This window comes from Nannobrachium achirus, assembly GCF_963921795.1.
Source record: "Nannobrachium achirus genome assembly, chromosome: 2".
Classification (NCBI taxonomy): Eukaryota; Metazoa; Chordata; class Actinopteri; order Myctophiformes; family Myctophidae; genus Nannobrachium; species Nannobrachium achirus.
In genome coordinates this window covers 19,774,582-19,796,347 of record NC_137811.1, presented here as the reverse complement: position 1 = coordinate 19,796,347, position 21,766 = coordinate 19,774,582, and the positions used below count along the sequence as shown (strand labels likewise).

Genomic DNA, 21,766 nt, shown 5'->3' with positions numbered 1-21,766 from the left:
GCATGGATGCATGCTTTAAGCCTACACATGGCATGGTCGCTGGCCAAGCCTACAGGCTGAGTACCAGAGCCAAGCCTACAGGCTAATATGCACCAGAGCCAAGCCTACAGGCTGTTCAACCAGGGATTCCCAAACCTTTCAGCTCGAGGCCCAAAAGATCAAGCGTTAGGGCAGGGGTTTTCAAAGTGGGTGACGGGGCACCCTGGGGTGCCGCGACGGAAGTCCAGGGGTACCGCGAGATCATGTGATAGATTTGGAATTTATGTGGACACATATTTTCAGTCAGTTCTAACCAAAATGGCTGTTATCTCAATGTTTTCCTCGCAACATAATCACTAGAATATCGTCACTGTCGGGCAGAAACCTTGTATCTCCAAGTTTCAAATGTGTGCGTCTTTTGGTAAAGCAAAGCCCTGCTTCATCATACAAGACTGTCACACAAAACTAGTGAAAACAGCCGATGTGTGCTTGTAGATCTGCTGTTTTCACTACTTTAGTATATTTTATAGATGATAAATGCAAAACAAACGGTTTTGGACATATAAGGTTTCCATCCGACAACGACGATATGCTGGGAGTGAAACTTATAATGTATGGGTGCCTCGGATTAAAAAAATATTTATGGGGTGCCCTGAGACAAAAAAGTTTGGGAACCCCTGCGTTAGGGAACCCCTGCTCTACACAGCCATCGATGGGATTGGAAACCTCAAATCTTCTCAGTGCGCAAAGGCGACCGCGACAACCCATACTGTACACAAATGAAAGCTGAATGGCAAACCTTGAGGTTGAACGCATGCACATTTGGACATTTCTGTTGTCAACAAGAATCTTTTTTGTTTTCAATGTGTGGACACGGAGCAGCTTTAAGAACAGTACAAAGCCATAGCCGATAGCCATGCTACAGAGCAGAGACACACAGAGACAAAGAGAACAGAGCTGCCAGACTCGTAGCATGCAAGAAGAAGCTGCTGGAGTGAATTAGATTTACTACTTCCTCTGTACACACAATCAAGTCAGTATCTTATAACCCTTCCCCCTGCTCCATCCATCCATGCATCCATTCATACATCCACATCCACCCATCCCCCACCGCCTGTCACCAGGCTCCAACACTTTCCTTTGATGGACTGTTTGTTTTTTCCCTTATGCTGGGTTGCTTTCGTTGTGGAACTACCATGTGGATTAGACATAGAGGTTTGACGTAGAGGTTGTTGTTTTTGTTGTTGTTGTTTTTTTGCCTTTTTGGCCATGTAGTAATTCCTTCCTACATGGCCCGTCTGATCCGTTGCTACTTTTTGCACCTTAAGTCTAAGCCTCATGTACATACGTAGGCCTACCTGCTGCTATGTGGACCTGCTATGTAGACCTACCTTACAGCAGTGTTTCTCAACCTTTTTTCTGCATGGGCACACTTTTCATGTCCCAAGAATCCATGGGCACACCAACATAATACGGGGGGTGTAAACATCGTCACTGTCGGGAAGAAACCTTGTATCTCCAAGTTTCAATTCAATTGGTATGTTTCTTCGCAAAGTAAAGCCCTGCTTCATCATACAAGGCCGTCGCACAACAGTAGTGAAAACAGCAGATCTACAAGCACACAACGCCTCGCACCACGAGGCGTTGTGTGCAAGCAGTTTCAAGGGGCACACTTGACCCTTCTCAGGGGCACACCAAAGGTCCTCAGGCACAGTGGTTGAGAAACACTGCCTTAAAGTATGTCTAACCTCGTGTACATACCTCCTGCTATGTGGACTTACCTTATGTCTATAAACTCATGTACTGTACATACAGTACCTGCTGCTAATGTGAACCTTATATAACTAACCTCATATACATACCTGCTGCCATGTGGACCTACCTTATATGTCTAACCTCATGTACTACAGTACATACCTGCTGCTACTGTATGTGAACCTTATGTCTAGTCCCACAAGAGCATCAAAAGTAGCAGATCCACAAGCTTGAAACGTGGTCCGAAGCGACCACCAGTATATCTATCTTAGATATTTCGGTTTCCTTCCAATGTTCTTCTCCTTGCAACTTTTTCTTTTTTCTGAAAACTGCTTTATGATGGGAGCTTTGCACAAGAACTTCACCTACTTCCCTTTACACCTGTGAATGATGGTGCGACAGTAACAGTGATTCTGCTACATCCATCCATCCATGCGTCCACTCATACATTCAGACAGAAGAGCAGACATTTAGTGGATTAGGCTGGGGGGGGGGGGGGGGGTATGGGGGGGTCAACTGATGCAGTGCAGACCACAACTCAATGTTTCAGAGCAAACCTTCCTCATTGTACGTCATGCCCAAGGTGAAAGCACGCCTACACACGCAACACTCACTCCTTACTCCTTGCACTCTCTCTCTTCCCTTTATTATGTACAAGGCATCACACACAAACACACACACACACACACACACGCACACGCACACACACACACACACACACACACACACACACACACACACGCGCGCGCACTTGCTATGCTCATGCAGTCTAATCAAAGTGTCATGTAACATTCCAGGCCATAGGCATTGTTAATTAACACTAGCGTCCGACGGCCATCACAAACGGGACACTAGTTGACAGCTGGAAGGGAGCCGACATGATGGAGGAGAGATAGGAGAGCGCAGCCTCGGAGGCCCCGTGGCGTGCGGGCGGGGCGGGGCGGGGCGGGGCGGGGCAGGGCGGGGCAGGGCGAGGATACCACCAGAGAGAGAGAGGGGGCGTGGCTTTGCTTTTACCTGAGCGCAGGCCTCCCGCCCGCCGGCACAGGTAGACGGGCAGGGACAGGTAGACATCATAGTCGCACTCGCGCTTCCAGCAGGACCAGTAGAGGGGGAGCTGGGCGTGGTCCGCCCCCTGCAGGGCGGAGGCTGCATGACGGGGGGGAGGGGAGGAGACGTTTACCATGGAATGACTGGCAAGCATATGGATGGACACAGTGTAGCCAGCAGAGGGAGCACCGCCACTGATGTGGCTCTTTTTTTTCCTCCGACCTGCTCCTATTCAATAATCTTTCTGTGTTCACCTTTTAGATACTTCAATGTTCCCGTCGCTAATTATGTTACGGCTACTATACGGACACACGGTTAATCATTTAAGGAGTACTTCACCCCCAAAATGACTTTTTTTCTATTGATTACTCATGCAATGGAGACTTGACTTGAGTTTTTTGTCGCATTCCTAATGCTGCATTCACACTACGAAAAGCCAAGCTAATGCTTTGCTTGGTAATTCAATGTATTCTCTATGCAAACCATCTTTAAAAATGTCCAAGCTTTTTTTCCAGCTTGGACATTTTTAAAGCTGGTTTGCATTCCAATCAGGATAGAGTCCCCACTCTCCTATCCTTCCTCCAATCATGGTCGAATGGGGATCGGGCCTTACGCGCACCAAGGCCCGCCCCCACTTGATCACGATTGGAGAAAGACCCCCGCCTGTCACCTACATGAAAACTGAAACTTAAATGAAATCACTCACCCTACCTTTAACTAACGTCCATAGTATATCGCGCGCAGATGATGACATTTTGGCCGATAATCGGATACCGGACAAAATGTCAATATCGTGGAGGATCGCTCCAATCAATGGACTGGTAATTGTATCAATATATTTATTTATTTTCTAGAGACAGAGAGTCAGTGGGAGCGGTCTGGTCATTGGCCTGGTGGTGCTCTGGGTTTGTGAAGCAGAAAATGCTGGCGCCCACTGCTAATTTCCACACAGCGTGGTGCAACTCACTCCATCTGCTAGACGTTGGCGACGAACTCCAACACCAAGTGAGGTGTCTGACTATTTTATGCCCTGTTTGAGGACAAGTAAACAAGCACCCGGTCTAACAGGTGACTCCAGAGCAACAAAATACACTGTGAAAATCTTCTCTGTTCGATTGTCCATTTTTAACTCTGAGAGTGTACAATTGGACCCACATGGACCATAGAGTTAAAGGAGTAGTTCACCCCCAAAATGACTTTTATTGATTACTCATGCCATGGAGAGTAGAGTTCAATAATATTTTTTGGTTTTTGTCACATTCCTTTTTTTTTTCTAAATTTTTATCCCACGATTTTTGTAACCCATTTTTTCACCCGGTGCCAATTGCCTAAGCTGTGATCCTGGGCTCTACTCTCCCTCTGCCAACCTGGGGAGGGCCCCGAACTGAGCTCATGCTTCCTTCAATGCATGAGGAGTGAGCAGGCCGCTTCTTATATCACCTGACAGGGGGAGCTTCCCCGGTTGGACGTAGCGCGTGGAAGGAACACGTTATTCCAACCAGTTCCATTCCCCTCCATCAGGCGCCCCGGCTGGCCAGGGGGAGGCTTTATAGAGACCAGGATTACTGCATGTTTTTGTGAGGGTATCTACCCTAGGAGACACGGGGAGAACATGCAAACTCCACACAGAAAGGCCCTTTTGCCAACCCCACCTAGGGTGTGGGCACTGATGACGCGGAGGAGGGAACACGCCCCCAGCACCCACAGTGTCCCCCGGCGGGAATCGAACCCAGGACCTTCTAGCTGTGAGGCGACAGCACTACTGACTGCGCCACCGTGCCCCCTCTAGTTTTTCCTAAGACAACAATTTGATTTGAGTAAATTTACCCCCATCGTTTCAAAACGGGTCCCCATCCGGAAAACAAATGGGGGTACATTTATTATTATCACATTTTTGTCTTAGGAATGTGACAAAAAACTAAAAATATTATTGAACTCAACTCTCCATGGCATGAGTAATCAATAGAAAAAAAGTCATTTTGGGGGTGAACTACTCCTTTAAAGGTCCATTTGGTCCCATTTGTACACCGTCAGAGTTAAATTATGTGTGCACTACAGTAAGTGATTTTCTTTTGCAAAAATAAGAGTTAAATATTCTGATAATAGCCATTGCTATAGAATGTTTGTTTGGTAACAGGAGTCTCTCCATGTCTCTCCAGCCCTTTATTCTTCACTCTACAGCAATGATTACCATCACAATATGGTGATGTAAGCCGTTTGCTTTAACCAAAAATAATATCTCTTACAGCACCTTTAACATTGAGGTCTTTACTCTTTACTAGGGGTGTAACGATATAGTAACTCAATCTTAATTTTAACTTAATCTCAAATTTTAATTTGCAATGATCTACTATATTGTTTGCAAAAGCAAAATATCGCACCGTTTTGGCTTTGTATTGTATCGTTTTAAAATGCGGTAATCGATAATAATTGATTGTATGGAAACTAAGTATTTGTGCTTTGTATTTGGCAATTTTAAGAGGGAAATATTTAAAAGAGGGGTCTAATTACCTTTCCATTACATACTGTAGCTACTCTTGGTCTATTGATAAATGTGTGTAATCTCTGTGTTCATGTCAAGGTGGGTTTGTCCATAATGTGTTGAAATATAACGTCCATGTATTTGCTAGATAATCACAGCGTTTACTTCCATAATAATAGATTTTTTTACACGTTTTACACAGATTTCATTTCTTTGCTAAATAGTTACTATATCGATTTTAAATCATTGAATCGAATCGTATCGTATCGACATGAATGAACCAATATTGTCCATGTATCGTATCATTAACCATGTATCGTGCTGCGTATCGCATCGCTGTTAAAATGTATCGTTACACCCCTAGTCTTTACCGTTTAAACAGTATGTCAATAGCGTCTGATTCCAAGCTACATTGCCGGCAACCGTGACACATTTTTCAGTCACCACACTATGGAGGCCAACATAACGCCGTTGTCGGGTGAAAACCTTGTATGTCCAAAACCGTTCGTTTTGCATTTATCATTCTAAAACATTATTTAAACTAGTGAAAACAGCCGATCTACAAGCACAGTGTGCTTGTAGATCTGCTGTTTTCACTACTTTTGTGCAACGGCCTTGTATGATGAAGCAGGGCTTTACTTTGCGAAAGAACGTACACATTTGAAACTTGGAGATACGAGGTTTCCACCCGACGACGACGATAAATGGCATTAAGCGTTATCAAAACAAGATACGAGGCACCAGTCCTATCATCATCCCTGCAGATAAGAGAGAGAGACAGCCGTGCCATGCTGCTGATGGGAATAAAGATCCCCCAAGGAGAAAAGAAGCCCACAGTAAACAACAACAACAACAGCAAGGAGACAAGAAGCCAGCATCTGTGCATCAGCAGCCACCAGAGTCCCTGTTCATCTTCTTCACTGGGTACGCTAGGCTACGCTACGCTACATGCTACGGTGCAGTGAAGCTGCTTATACTAAACAGTCCACAGGCTTATTAAGCAGTCAGCTGGGAAACAGCTGCTCAAGCTGTTCACCTAGCATCGTTACCGCGATACAGGACAGAGAGTATGTCTCTCCGTGCACACGTGTGTGTGTGTGCGTGTGTGTTGTATTCTACTATACTTGTGAGGACCAGTAAAAGAAGAATTTGAGAATAAGTCGTTGTGAGGCGAATTTCCAAAAAAAGAGATATTATGGTTTTATGGTTGACAAAAGCTTCTTACAATTAGGTAGAGATCTAGAAGTTTAAGTTATTGCGGTTATACCCGACTTATACTTTGTATACTGGTGTTACTTGCTGCCAATAATACAAAAAAAAGCTAAAAACGACATTTATACATGCTTATGTCCACGCAAGTACAGTAAAACAAACACGCGCGCACGTGCATGCAGGAGTGCCTGCGTGTGTGTGTGTGTGTGTGTGTGTGTGTGTGTGTGTGTGTGTGTGTGTGTGTGTGTGTGTGTGTGTGTGTGTGTGTGTGTGTGTGTGTGTGTACGTGTGTTCGCATGGTTTACTATGTTGACTCTCCGGGGAGAAGCCTGTCCATGTCGTTTGTCATGCGAGCACAGAAGAGTTCTTTGTGCTGTCACTTGTGTGCACTAACCCGTGAGTGCGCACGTGTTGTGTGTGCACTACAGTATGCAGAATAACATGTACTACTGTGTGTGTGCGTTTGTGTGCGTGCGTGCGTGCGTGCGTGCGTGCGTGCGTGCGTGCGTGCGTGTGTGTGTGTGTGTGAACGCCTGTGGGTAAATGTGACTCGGCGTTCCAGCGAGGGAGCGCCTGACTGTGCATAACGCATGGTTTAACAAGTGGGTTCGTTAACTCTGTTGTACATATTAATTGAACACTACGCATTTTAATATGCATTAAGCCACCACGGACCCCTATTTGATACGCATAATGTATTCCTGGGACCCCAATCTAGACCGTAGCATCTCCAGTGTTCATTTATCTCCCAGAGTTTACGAGCGGAAAGGAATGGACCCTTAGGGGCTGATGTGTCCGCGGAACGAATTTGTGGGAGCGCTTTTGGATGGCTCTTCGTGTCCAGAGCGCTTGCAACAAATATCAACCGCTTGTCTGCTTCAACGTGCTGTCATCTACATAATTCGCTCAAATAGCCTCGCTGAAACACAACGGTAAACATTGTGTCCTGAATGACTGGGACGTTCGGACACAGAATCCAACGCGACATTGATAAGCATCACTCCTCTCCTAAACGCTGAACTATTGTCTTGTGGCGCTCTGTGAAAAAAATAAGCTAGACAGACAGACGAGCGTGCTCGAAGCGCGATGCTTAGCCCGGCCGCTAGGAAAAGGAGCACACCAGCGCATCTTTACCGTACAAATGCATGGACGGTAGAGCAAAAAAAAAAACATCACTTTCTGGTCGACACGGCCTCTTACAGGTCCATTTGTTTCCATGTGTATACTCCTCGACTTCCAGACCATGAGGGTCCATTTAGTCTATCATTCATTTTGCTGAGGACCCCCTGGAACCCCCTCAAGGATCTCTGGTGGTCCCTATGTTGAGAACCAATGTGTCAGGGTAGTGGTTTTCAACCACCAGGACCACCATTTGATGAGATATTTCTCTCTTAGACCTATCCACAATCCCATGCTGACATTATACTCTCAAGAGTTAAAGATCTACAAGGGTCCATCTGGTTACCAACTCTCCATCATTTAGCTGATGACCACCTGGAACCCCCTCAAGGACCACCGGTGGTACCCGAACCACTGTGGGGGTGCAGATCACATGACATGGCGGGCCAGGTCCGGTACGGTCCGGTACTCACCCATCATGGCGGCGTTGGTCCTGTTCACCGGCTTGGGCGGGGGCATGGGCGGCTGCTTGGCGGAGGTGGGCGTGAGGCCCCCCGCGGCCGGAGACTGGGGGCTGCCGGCGCCGCCGGCGGAGACGGAGCGGGCGGGCTTGGGCCCCCCCGCCGGGGACGCAGAGGCGGAGGGGGAGGAGTAGGGCATGGTGTTGTGTTGGTGGTGTTGGTGGTGGTGGTGATGGTGGTGGTGGTGGTTGGGCAGAGTCCGCGGCGAGCCCGCCTCGCCGCCGGCCCCCCCGCCGCCCAGTTCCGGGGAGGCGGGGCTCACCAGCCACTTGGGCGGCATGACGGTCTGCTTGGGAGGCAGCGGCTCCCGGAGCGTGTCCCGCATAGACTCCATGTCGGGGACATAGTGGCTGTCTGGGTCTGTGGAGACAGAACACATCACAGTCACATCACAAGCACAACCATAGTGCAGTGGCTCAGGGGTAGAGCGGCTGGATGGAGAACCACTCCCAGTTTGATCCCGAGCTCCCCCAGAGTTAGTGTCAAAAAGTCCTTGAGCAAGACTCTCTGTGCATTTTAGCGGGTGACAGTCAAACGTATTTTCCGGAAGTGCGTTATTAATATCAATGAGACTACTGGTGCGATGTCGCCCAAAGACATGAACAGTTTATCTTTTGGACGACATCGCCCAGAGTCGCCGACTGTTGCCCGCTGTTGAAACGTATGGTCAGAACCCCTAATTGCTCCTGATGTGCAGGTCGGTGCCTTGCATGGTTTCCTCCGCCATCGATGTATGCATGTGTGTGAATGTGTGTGTGAATGGGTGAATGTAATCCACAAACTATGTAAAGCACCTTGGAATAAAGCGCTATATAAATGCACCAGTTACGATCAGATTTATTGTCACACGCCACCCCATGTGATCTTTGGCGCCCCCCGAGGTTGGGAGCCACCTTAAAGCACTGTTTCCCAAATAGTGGGTCTTGACCCACTTTCTGGGTCACGGGTTTATTTTTATGGGTCACGAGCAAATATCCCCTTTATGTTTTTTCCTTTTCTTTTTTACGCTTTCGTACGTATTAAATTATTTCAAAAGATTTGAAAATTTCCCCCCCAAAAAATCTACAGTTTTCATAAATTAAATACAATTTTACAAATGGAAAACAATCAGATTTTTATAATAATAATTGCATAAATGAATTCCAAAAATGTAAGAAATTTCATACATTAAAAAAACAAATGAGGTAGTGAAAACAGCAGATCTACAAGCTCACAAACACGACACAAAGCGACACGTTGTGAGCTTGCAGATCTGCTATTTTCACTAGTTTGGGTCACAAACATCTAATTTCTCTTGGGTCTTGAGTTAAAAGGTTTGGGAACCACTGATCTAAAGGATAGCAATGACATATCAGTTCAGCCAGACTACTTTGGCCTGTTTGGGTGTGAGGTTCAGCACAGCCTCAAGGGGTCGCTATAGCGATGCATTTAGTCTTTCTCGTTCCCTAGAATTTCCATGGTCAAGGACCCCCCAACTTAATATGTATTTGGCTGCAGAACCCCATTAGATTTGTTTTTTATGTTTCAAAAATATTAAAAAATAAAAATAAAAAAGTTATTTATTCATTTACAGATCCTTCTCAAAAAATGTAATATTGTGTAAAAAAGCATTGCAGATGCCTTAGCACCCCAAATTATAACTGACTTCGGAAAATTCCCACTGGACTTCAAGCAACTCTGACTTCAGAAGGTTGACATTTCGCTATTATAAATCCTTGTTTTGAGTGGTCTAGTCAAGTGTAATATTGTAATATTTTGAAATATGGTCTTTTTTAATATTCATGAGATGTATGCCATAAAAATTCAAAGTTTCAACAAAACAAGGTTTGGAATAATTCACTGAATGTCCAATGTATCTAGACTATATGAAAGTTTCAAGAAATATATGAACGTTTCAAGAAAATGTAATTTTACACAATATTCTAATTTTTCGAGAAGGATCTGTATATCCGATACATATAGGTTTAAACTGATTTTGATGCTACATTGAGGTACATTCTGGACCTCACTCTGAGAACCACTGTCTTTGAGAACCACGCGAGTACGCGTGCCCATATTGTCTCTTTACGTTTTGCATCTGTCCCAGTTCTGCTTCTCAAGCACCCTGACCTACATTCATTCTACGTGTGAAAAGGTGTAAATAGCTGGAATGGAATTAGAACTCATCCCACCTGACTGTGTCAGATAAATGGCCTGTATTGTATTGGATAGCCTCTCTAATCAGCAGAGATTGAGGCCAGCACTGTCGGATCAATGGAACCAGAGAGAAAGGACACCATCATCACAGACCAGGGACGTGCAGAGAATGTTAGAGAGGCAGGGGCTGACATTTCTGAAAGGGCCTTTTGGTGAAAATATTGAAAATAGCAGCCAAGCTCACAACGTGTCACGCTGCGATGCGTTGTGAGCTTGGAGGTCGGCTATTTTCAGTACTTGATTGATACCACACTAAACTAAGCATAAATAAGGCAATACTGGAGATGTGGTGTAACGGCATGGATTTCTACACAGTGAGGGCAATTCTTTCAACATAAGATGATGCGTTAACGTTCAGGAGAGTTTGGACAAGGCAATTCTCTTGAATGCTGCCTTCAGGTATGGCATGGAAAGAGGGCATTTGCATTTCTTTCACCGTAAAAACTGCATTCATGGTCGGGAGAGGGCACTTTTTAACAGACGGATAAAAGGGCAGGGGCTCAAGCTCCCTTTCATGTCTATGTGTGCACGTGCCTGTCGCAGACAAAAAAGCTTCTGTCCCACAATGTATTATTATTATTCTTTTGTCCCATTCCCAAGACAATAATGTGTTGACCGGCGAAGTTTCTGGTAGGAGACTCAAATGAGAATAAATGGAGTCTCAGAGTCGCCCCAGAGCTACTGTAGAAGGTCCCGGGTTTGATTCCTTGCCGGCGACGCTGTGCACACTGGGGGCGTGTTCTCTCCTCCGTGTCATCAGTGCCCACACACCCTAGGTGAGGTTGGTGAAAGGGCTTTTAGTTTTCTGTGTGGAGTTTGCATGTTCTCCCCATGTCCCCTAGGGTAGGTACCCTCACAAAAAAGTAGTAACTGCAATAGTCCTGGTGTACTGCCTCCCCCTGGTCAGCCGGGTCTCCTGATGGAGGGTAAAGGAACTGGTTGGAATAACGTGTTCCTTCCACGCGCTACGCTAAACGTCCAAACGGGGAAGCTCATCCCCCGTCAGGTGATAAGAAGCGGCCTGCTCACTGCTCATGCACTGAAGGAGGCATCCCCAGTTTGGCAGAGGGAGAGCTGCGCCCAGGATTACAGCTTAGGCAATTGGCACCGGGTGTAAAATGGGTTACAAAATCGTGGGATTAAAAATAAATAAATTGAGTCTCCTACTGAGCAGCCACCCGGTCATCTAATTATTGGCTTAGGAATGTGACAAAAATTATGATTTTTTTTTGTCTGAACTACTCCTTTAACCCATTCAGAAAGGGTACACATTATTGTGTATCATTATTTTATGCTTTAACTATTGAAAAATAGCAGATATACAAGCTCACAGCGCGGCACCGAGTGCCGCGCTGCGAGCTTGTAGATCTGCTATTTTTGAAAAATCGTGATAAATTTGAATTTTGACCCGATTCTATAAGTGTCTTTTGAATCCTTTTGAAGACTTTTTGAAAAACCTATGTTTCTATGTCAGCAATCTGGCTAGCCATCGTCAAAGAAAAGGTCCTTTTCACTCAACTGGAGCTCAGTTAGTCTGTTGAGACTACTACTGTATGTCAGTGGTTCTCAAACCTTTTCATGTCAAGGACCCCCAAAATGATATTTATTTGGCCACGGACCCCCATCTCAAAATCTTTAGTTCCAGGGACCACCCAGAAGCAAAAATTGAGTTACAAATGTTCGCTTTGAAAATACATATATTCAAAGATTTGCACACATTTTCACGACTTTTTCAAAAATAGCAGATCTACAATCTCGCAGCGCGGCACCAAGCATTCCATGTTTCAGTAGAGATACTGTAGCGAGTGGAGCAGAGCAGCGAGGAGAGATGGCCCTCTGCCGCTTCACCACTCCAGGCTGTGTGTGTGTGTGTGTGTGTGTGTGTTTGTGTGTGTGTGTGTGTGTGTGTGTGTGTGTGTGTGATAGTGGTGCCTTGAGAGTTACATTATCTGGGGATCAGCTGCCAAGATAAACAGTGAAGGCGGCGGTAATTACCACCCGTACCCCAACCACCACCCTCCCCACACACACACACACCACCATCGCCACCACCCTCCTCCATGCTCCCACGCTAATGCACCCTTGCGCACGCGCGCGCACGCGCACACACACACACACACACACACACACACACACACACACACACACACACACACACACACACACACACACACACATTTAGTATTTCTATACTTGTGAGGATATCAACATCTTTTAGGATTTTAGTTTTTTTTTGCTTTTCTCAATTTTCTTTTACGCTAAAGTGCCTAAAATAGACGATAAACAAGTCCACAATGTGTCACACTGCCACACGTTGTGAGCAGTGTCATAGAATAGAGAGAGTTACGTCACTTACGTCGACTCCCATAGTAAGCGTGGAAAGCCTATTTACTCTATGGTGGGAACTGGGAAGCTAACTTAGCCTAGCCTGTTCTCATTCTTAGCGAGCCTCTGCCCCGTCCACCCCCATTCATTTTTCACTCGCTGGTAGGTAGACTAAATCACGTCTTTTTCACTCTTTTAATAATGTTATCTACCTTAGAGAGGCCCGTAGGTCGGGAGTGGCTTATTGTCAGTATCAGCCGGTAACACGCGGGAGTCTGTCCCCGTTACAATGCGCTAGACCCCTGGGAGATGGACTGCTGAGGTGGAGCGCCACACCTACCATCAGCTCCCAGTACTTGCCGCACGACTTGCCAAGCCGTGCTACTCATACGCTGAGTTGGCGGTGCCCGGAATTGAACCCATGACCTTGCGGTACTAAGGCGAGAGCTCTACCGACTGAGCTACCCGGGCACAAGAGAGAGGCCCGTGAATGCGTTAAAATGGTGAAAAAGACGTGATTTGGTCTACTTACCAGAGAATTAATGACTCGGCTAGAATGGGGGCGGACGGGGCAGAGGCTCGCTAGGACGCCAAGCGAAGCCACTTCCGGTCTGCGGCGAGTTCAAAGCGTGACGCCACTCTCCTTAGACTGCTCTGGTTGTGAGCTTGCAGCTGTGATATATTCGGGGCACGACACTGGCGTGCAACTAAGTATAAATTCGGCACGCACACAACTTAACCTGGAAATGCCTAACCCTAACCTTAACCCCAACCCCTAAACCTGATCTCTATATGAAATGAAATTACTTGCGCCAATAGAGCGCGCAAGTACTGTGCTGTCTGTTTCTGTCCGACAGTACAAAGGCAGGGCCTTTAGCCAATGAGGGAGCAGCGTTCTCGGTGACGTCACCACCAACAAGTGTGGGAGCGTGTCGATATTGCGACATAGCATCTGTTCGACGGTCCGTTCTTTTGACGCGGGTGAATGTTCAGGCCTAGAGTTATTGAATGCTTTAACCAGTGAAAAATAGCAGATATACAAGCTCACAACGCGGCACCAAGTGCCGCGCTGCGAGCTTGTAGATCTGCTATTTGTGCAAATCTTTGAATATATGTATTTTTAAAGCTAATGTCTCACGTAAATCAAATTTAGCTTCTGGGTGGTCCCTGGAACTAAATATTTTGAGATGGGGGTCCGTGGCCAAATACATATCATTTTGGGAGTCCTTCACATGAAAAAGTTTGAGCACCACTGACATAGTAGTCTTTCAAGTTCAATCTAACTGAGCTCCAGTTATGTGAAAAGGACCTTTTCTTTGACGATGGCTGGCCAGATTGCTAACACAGAAACATAGGTTTTTCAAAAAAATCTTAGAAGGATTCAAAAGACACTTATAGAATCTGGTCAAAATTCAAATTTTCACGATTTAAAAAAAATAGCAGATCTACAAGCTCGCAGCGCGGCACTCGGTGCCGCACTGTGAGCTTGTATATCTGCTATTTTTCAATAGTTAAAGCATAAAATAATGATACACAATATAGTGTACCCGTTCTGAATGGGTTAACCTGGTGAGTAGCTAACCTGCCGACGCGGGTGAATGTTAACCACTATGCCTAAACCTAACCCTAACCTCAGTAATCGTGACGCGGTGAGTAGCTAACTTGCCGACGCTGGTTGTCGAAAGAATGACACATCGAAAGACAGAGATTTCCCCCAACAAGTGTGACCTGGGTTGGCAACTCGGAAGAGTGCAGTCTAGCTTCATTAAGCGTCCGGCGAAGCTTGGCCAATGTGGGACGGGGCGAGACATACATACAGCCGGGACAGGAGTAGTGCACATACAGACAAAGCCAGATGTAGGAGCTGTTAGTGCAGCTCAGTGTGCGTGAAAGTTTGTTCATGATTGTTTCATAATCCATAAAACAACCAGTTATGGAAATAACTGGAAATCAGGATCAGGAAATTGTCCTTACAGTGTATATTTCTCTATAATTCTACTATACATGTGGACATTTGGGTCCTCACAAGTACAACACACACACGCACAGGTACACACACACACACACACACACACACACACACACACACACACACACACACACACACACACACACACACACGCATGACGCCATTCCTCAACAGTGAAGTTTTAGGTTCAGGGTTATTTATTTGCAGACAGGACTCGATGACGGCGATGATGTCACCCAGGCACGGGAGGAAGTAGGACACGGGAAAGAAGGGAAGGAGCAGAACCATGAGAGAGAGAGAGGGAGAGAGAGAGAGAGAACAAGTGAAAGAGGGAGTGAAAGAGGGAGTGAGTAAGCTCCAAGTAAGAGAGAGAGAGAGAGAGAAAAAGTGAAAGAGGGAGTGAGTAAGCTCCAAGTAAGAGAGAGAGAGAGAGAGAGAGAGAGAGAGAGAGAGAGAGAGAGAGAGAGAGAGAGTTTGACTGTGTGCGTGCGTGCGTGCGTGCGTGCGTGCGTGCGTGCGTGTGCGTAGAGAGGAGATAAGGAGAGAGAGAGAGTGAGAGTGACAGAAAGAAAAGGAGTGACAGAGAGAGAGAGAGAGAGAGAGAGAGAGAGAGAGCGAGAGAGCGAGAGAGCGAGAGAGAGAGTAGACTAACAGCCACTAAAGGAAGTCAACTGGTGGAGACAAAGTGAGCTGTTGTGCGTCGCTGAAAGCCATTCAACAGGATAACATGCCATCTAACAGGCGTGTTGTAGAAAGAGGCAATATTATCCCCTCAAAGCCTAATGGTTTAAAGCTAAACCAATAAACGTCAGGCTCCTCAGCACCCATTAGCACCGAGAGCCTGACAGCATTGAGGCACTTTAGAAAAAAAAAGAAGAAGAAAAAAGGGCGGCGGTAATGGACCCACTGATGTGGTGTCGCATTAATTAGCAGGAGCTAGCTAGGACGAGCTATTCCCTCCCCTATAGCTCTGGAATAGGAAGAGCTGGAGCAGAGCCCCTGGGAGAGCACGACGGGTGGGCCGTCTATATCTGGGGAGGACGGGACACCGGGAGGACAGACGGACAGACAGACAGACAGACAGATAGGGCTGTCACGGTAATGACATTTTACATGACGGTTAGTCTCGCGTAGCCAGACAACTATTCCACAATCTCCGAATGCTATATAGAGTCTGGAACAGCAGCTCCCGAACGGCGAGTATCGGAAGTAGCTGCTGCTGCACTGAACTGTAGTCCCATTGGAAACATAACAGAAACACAATAGCTCAGACAAAGTCATTCGAGCGGCCTATTCTTGTTATGGGTGTATAGTTTAAGAAAACGTTTGAAAACATCATGGAGGTAACACCAATAACACCAGAGAATGACTAATTAACGCCCCCAGAAATATTGAAAGGAGACATAACGCTTCCAGTAGGACATGTTATTGCTACTGCACCAAGGGAGCGGTTGCGTCACATCCGCTTTATCTCGCACTCATCGTTTCTATTTCCGTTTGCCAGACTCAATGCCGGGAGCATTTGCCCAAATCGGGGAGGCAACAGTCTGGCCAGTGGCCACGCGAGACTACATGACGGTTAATTCACCCTTTGTCAGCCTTCTGGTTGGTCCCTGACTGACCAACCAGCAGGCTCTATCTGCCTTGTCCCGCCCTGGTTCCGCCTTTTTTATGTTGAATTTGTTAAAACATAATTTTTGGAGAAATAAAAACATTTAAAAACATCATGCCCAGTCACTATACTGACACTGAGCAGCTCCATTTGACTGAAACCAAGTTTGAAATCAGAAATGAACACACAGAATAACAATACGAAGCAACTGAATTAAAATGTTAGTGGATGGAGTGTCCCACCGAGTGTCCCACCAAGACACAGCAACCAATGGGTGTGAAGAGAGGTGGGACAACGGGCAGGACTTGACAAAGGGTGAATTGTCCCTCAAATAATTGTGATTAACGATTTAATTGTGTTTTTGTCGTTGACAATTACATTTCTGTTTGGCTTTTAGGCTTTGAAGTTGTACATGGTAGATATGACACATAACCTAAATATAAAAAGAAATTACTGACATATTTGACAACTTTATACTTAAAAAATAACACTGATAGTGGAAATAGCCGATCTACAAGCTCACAACGCGTCGCATCGTGTGAGTTTGTAGATCTGCTATTTGCACTACTTTTTGAAAGTGTTTGAAACTATATTAACATTTCCCAACATGGAAATGATTATGACGATTATGCAAAATAATTGCGATTAGACGATTATGTAATAATTGTGACAGCCCTACAGACAGACAGACAGACAGACAGACAGACAGACAGACAGACAGACGGGAGGCATGACAGTCATCAGGCATGGCGGATGGATCAGAATGATCTCAACCATACGCTACGTTCAGTCTGTAAATAGTACTGGAGCCACATGACGGATCTCGTGACGGCAGGAGGATCGGAATGGAAGTATAGTAGCAGCCCCGCGTCTCCACGCGGCACGGCTTTCCACGCGGCAACGGAACGCCTGGTTCTCATTCTGCACTGACCGGTGTGATCTGGTCTAGGTCAATGGTTCTCAACCTTTTCAGGCCACGACCCCCAAAATAATCATATTTTAACTGAGGACACTGACAAGCACTAAGAGTTGAGGCATTACATTTTGTATAACACAGTTCTATTGTGAGAATAGAAGATCTACATGCTCAGAATGCCTCACAACACGAGGCGTTGTGAGCATGCAGATCGGCTATTTTCACTATTTCTAGCCTCTAATATTTGACATTTTGACCAATGTTTAATTTGTCATTTTAGAATTATTAAAAAGTCCTTCAATTGTAACTTTAGAAAGGTGCATATACTTCTATACACTTAAACTTTGAGTTGGTTTGTTTACTGTTGAGTAAGAAAACAATGTTGCACATTAAGCTAATCATCTGGGGACCTCTCAAAATTATTTGGGGACTCACCTCGGGGTCCCGTCCCACAGGTTAAGAACCACTCTAGGCCACACATTCCCCAACGGTCCCAATCTGGTTGGGTGCTGTGCGCAAAGTTTTTTTTCACCCACCATCACATGAATGCCGAATCAAGTAGCCCAATGCCGCCGGGCAGCTACAAGTTAGAATAAAACATGCATGGACATAAAATATACCAAACGAAGTACAGTATATCGAGAAGGGTTTGAAGGAACTCGCAATTAGATTGAAAATAATTCCAGAGGTTTATGGGTAGGCCCTCTATCACAATGACACTCCCATGGTTTCTGAGGGAATCTTTTTTTTTTGGGGAGCACACAGGCTAATCAGGCCATATTAGCATCAGCTGATTCTCCCACCCAGTCTAGTGTGTGTTTCTGTAGAAATATACGTTTATTGCTCCTAGTATTGATGATCTGTTGTAGGCCTATAGTATTGCATCTCTTTATATGTCTTGATGAATTGAATACACGGGACCACAATGGAAACAACTTTTTTTACGGGTTATCCAGAGGGCTACAGGGGGAAAAAAATAAAATGTACTTCTTAAAACAAAAAATCATCATGCCTGTTGCTAAGGTATGGTATGGCAACATGACTGGTGTCACACCAGGCACCTTTTGGCATACCTGGTTGCCATACCAGCTTTTGCTGAACTGCCGCCACTGGTGTTATCCTTTTAGCACCATTGGTTCTCAACCTTTTCAGGCTGCGACCCCCAAAATAATCATATTTGAACTGGGGACCCCCAACACGGTTCTATTGTGAAAATAGCTGATCTACATGCTCACAATGCTTCGTGTTGCGAGGCGTTGTGAGCATGTAGATCGGCTTAACGTTTAATTTGTCATTTTAGAGGTATTAATAAGTCCTTAAATTGTCACTTTAGAAATGTGCAGATACACTACACTTAAACTTCATGTTGGTTTGTTTACTGTTGAGTGAGAAAATTTTTTGCACATTAAGTCAATAATTGGGGGACCCCATTTTTGCAAATGGGGTGGGTCCGGTGGGCTCACCTCCGCGGGTGGGACACACCTCGTGGGAGACGTGTCGGGCCAGGGTGGGCCTCCAGTCGGCGTCGGGGGGGCGGGACCTCATCCGGCCGTCCTCCGACGGCGCCTTCTGCAGGTGGGGTCGCGACCTCTGGCCGTCGTCCGGGTGCAGCCGGCCTCCTCCTCGCCGCCCCCCTCGGTGACCGGCGTCCATCATCATCACCATCTCCCCCCCAGGGGGGGGGACCCCCGGGGGTCCCTGCTGCTGCATCTGGCCCTGGCCCTGCCAAGCCATGTTGGAGCGCCACTCGCCCTCGGTGTGCAGCGGCGGCCCCGCCCGAGGCCCCCCTCCTCCTCCTCCTCCTCGCCTCACCATGTCCTCCTGCAGCCCACCTCCTCCCCTGTGACCCTGGGGGGGACAGTAGGCCTGGCACCATTAACACATAGTCGCCCTGGTGGCAATTATTCGAGTTTGGTCATTTGAGTCAATGGGTGCCGAAAGTCGCCGGATGTGATATTTTGCAAGGCATGATGGGAAACTGAGTCTTTTCGCTCACTCCCGGCCATGGTAGCGCGGGGGCTTTTGGTTACCATAGTAACCAGTTAACACGTCAGGGAACGAGTTAGGCACTCCAGGTGTTCATTTACTAATAAACACAAACATTTAAAACGTAAGATAAGAGGTTTCTTGACGAAAGTGACGATACAACCAACAGTTGCAGCCCTTACCTGGGGGTGTCCCCCCCGACGGTCTCCTCCTCCGTCAGGATGATAGCGCCCCCTACGGTCATCCTGCTGCTGTTGCTGCTGCTGCTGCATCTGCTGCTGCATCTGCTGCTGCATCTGCTGCTGCTGCTGTGCTATCCAGGCCTGGTTCATCCTGAAGTCAGGCTCGGAGGGCAGCTTGCCCTGGTTGCACGGGCTCCGCCCCACGCCGTGCCCGCCCCCGATGTTGCCTCCACCTCCACCTCCACCGCCGCCCCCAACCCCGCCCCCCACAGGCAGGGTGTGGCCGTTCTTCACGTAGGGCTGCTTGACGCTCTGCGGCGCGTCATCGGCCTCCGCTGCAGACACAGACACAGAGTAGAGAGAGCTAGGGGTCGCACCAGTTCATTGAACACATCCATTATGAAACAACAAGATATTGTCATATTTATCAGGTCGTGTCTTCTTCAGAAATAGCAGATATATAATCTTGAAAGCGAAGGATTCGGAATAATTTGAAAAACACAAATCTTCTCTTCTGATGGGGGTCTCAATAGCACAAAACATTTTCAGATGAGGGTCCACGGGTCCATTTAGTTTTAGTCATAGTCTCTTGAATAACATAAAGTGTAGTTTTAGTGATATTTTAGTCATCTGAAATGTTTCGGTTTTAGTCTAGTTTTAGTCGACTAAATATCACAAGATTGTATTCGACTAAATCTACATGCGATTTTGTCAACATAAATGAATTTTGGCGGGCCTTGATGGCGTCGTAATGACTGATTATACAATGGATTGCATGCTGAAAATAGCCGATCTACAAGCTCACAATGCGTCGCAAAGCGACGCATTGTGAGCTTGTAGATCGGCTATGTTCAAAGTGCAATACCCGAGCGCAACCAAACATAAAATGACTTTTAGTTCTACTGGATCTCTACTCCACTAGTCTCTCCCTAACATTTTAGTCTAGTTTTTTAGAAATTGTCAATCTATATAGCCTTAGTTTTAGTCATCACAGCATTTGCTTTTGTCAGCTAAAAAAGGTAGTCAACCTACATTTTTCGTCATAGTTTTAGTCGACTAAATCAACGCTGCAGCAGTGCAGTGCTAAACGTAAGGAGGATTTATGGAGGGTTGTTCCTCATAGGGAGCAGCACCTGGTCATGATTTCACAGCAGTAAAACAGAGCTTGGATTGAGGGGAGGTGTCGCTAAACCCCAGGCCCGTGCGGATGGAAGTGCTGCTGCTGGCGGGGCGATAAAAAACACAAAGCCCTAATTTTTATAAATGGGCTCCGGGCGACAGCATGACTCTGCTGTCCTTACCGTACCCTGAGCCTGAGCAATACGCCGTAAAACCCTTGACTGTTCAAACTGTACACTCTCAGAGTAAAACTAACACTGACGATTTTTTTACAGTGTTCTTCGTCAGAGGGCACTGTTCTTCTTTCCACTTTTCTCTAGCTCATGCGATGCGATACAAGAGTGCGGCCTAGCTAACAGCTCGGGACTTGTGAATCATATAATTTCCCTCTCACACCTTTTCATTTTTAATATGCATTATTAAAGATTAAAGGAGTATTTCACCCAAAGAATCCCAGCAAGCACGGTCAGGACCTGGAGCAATCAGTGACGTCTCGATTGGGGCCAGATCACAGCCCATATGGGGATGATCTTGACGTCATTACCAGGACGTCATATGGACTTTTTAGTTTGACAGGATTTATGTTGGTTGAAATCAGGTGATATTCTCGGCCAGATAAATTTCATAACTAGTTAGATATGTCCCAGAATATAACCTTATATGCTCATATTTCAACTAACATTACAAACAATCACAATAATCCTGTCAAATAAAAAAAGTCCATATGACGTCCTGGTAATGACGTCAAGATCATCCCCATATGGGCTGTGATCTGGCCCCAATCGAGACATCACTGATTGGTCCAGGTCCTGACGTGCTTGCTGGGATGTCTTATTTTTTATTAATTACATACCCCATGAAGCCAGTCATTCATAAATTGAAGACTGGAGGAGTCTCCGTACATCAAATTATTGGCTTATAGGAATGTGACAAGAATAAAATAAAAATAAAAATAAATAAAAATCTCCATGAATTCTAGGCTTCATTGGGAGTGTAATTGATAGAGGACAGGACAGGTCTCCGCCAGGTCAGGTAGATTACTGTGGCCTCCTGGTGGCGCTATAATAGGCATAATAAGAGACAGAGAGAGAGAGAGACTTACCATTGTCTGGGAGCTCCTTCAGCACTCCCTGTTCTATAAGCTCCTGCCGCGTCCGTCTCATCGACATCTGCCTCTCCAGAACTGCACAACACACACACACACACACACACGCACGCACGCACGCACGCACGCACGCACACACACACACACACACACACACACAATTGAAGTCAGCGCATCAGGTTTCGCTTGGCTTTGAGATCACATACACTGATGCGTAGCAGAACTCAAAGATGTTACG

General features: G+C 46.2%; 1 protein-coding gene across 1 annotated transcript in view; it reads right to left on the bottom strand.

Moving 5' to 3' along the window:
* The window catches only part of phactr4b (phosphatase and actin regulator 4b), a 63,280-nt gene that overhangs the window by 20,475 nt on the left and 21,039 nt on the right, over nt 1–21,766 (bottom strand). Inside the window, exons 3-7 of the mRNA XM_080740398.1 lie at nt 21,526–21,606; nt 19,305–19,639; nt 18,600–18,984; nt 8,071–8,478; nt 2,752–2,883 (exon numbers count right to left, since the gene is read on the bottom strand). Coding sequence (XP_080596524.1) covers nt 2,752–2,883; nt 8,071–8,478; nt 18,600–18,984; nt 19,305–19,639; nt 21,526–21,606 — 1,341 coding nt within the window. The remainder of the gene's footprint in view (nt 1–2,751; nt 2,884–8,070; nt 8,479–18,599; nt 18,985–19,304; nt 19,640–21,525; nt 21,607–21,766) is intronic.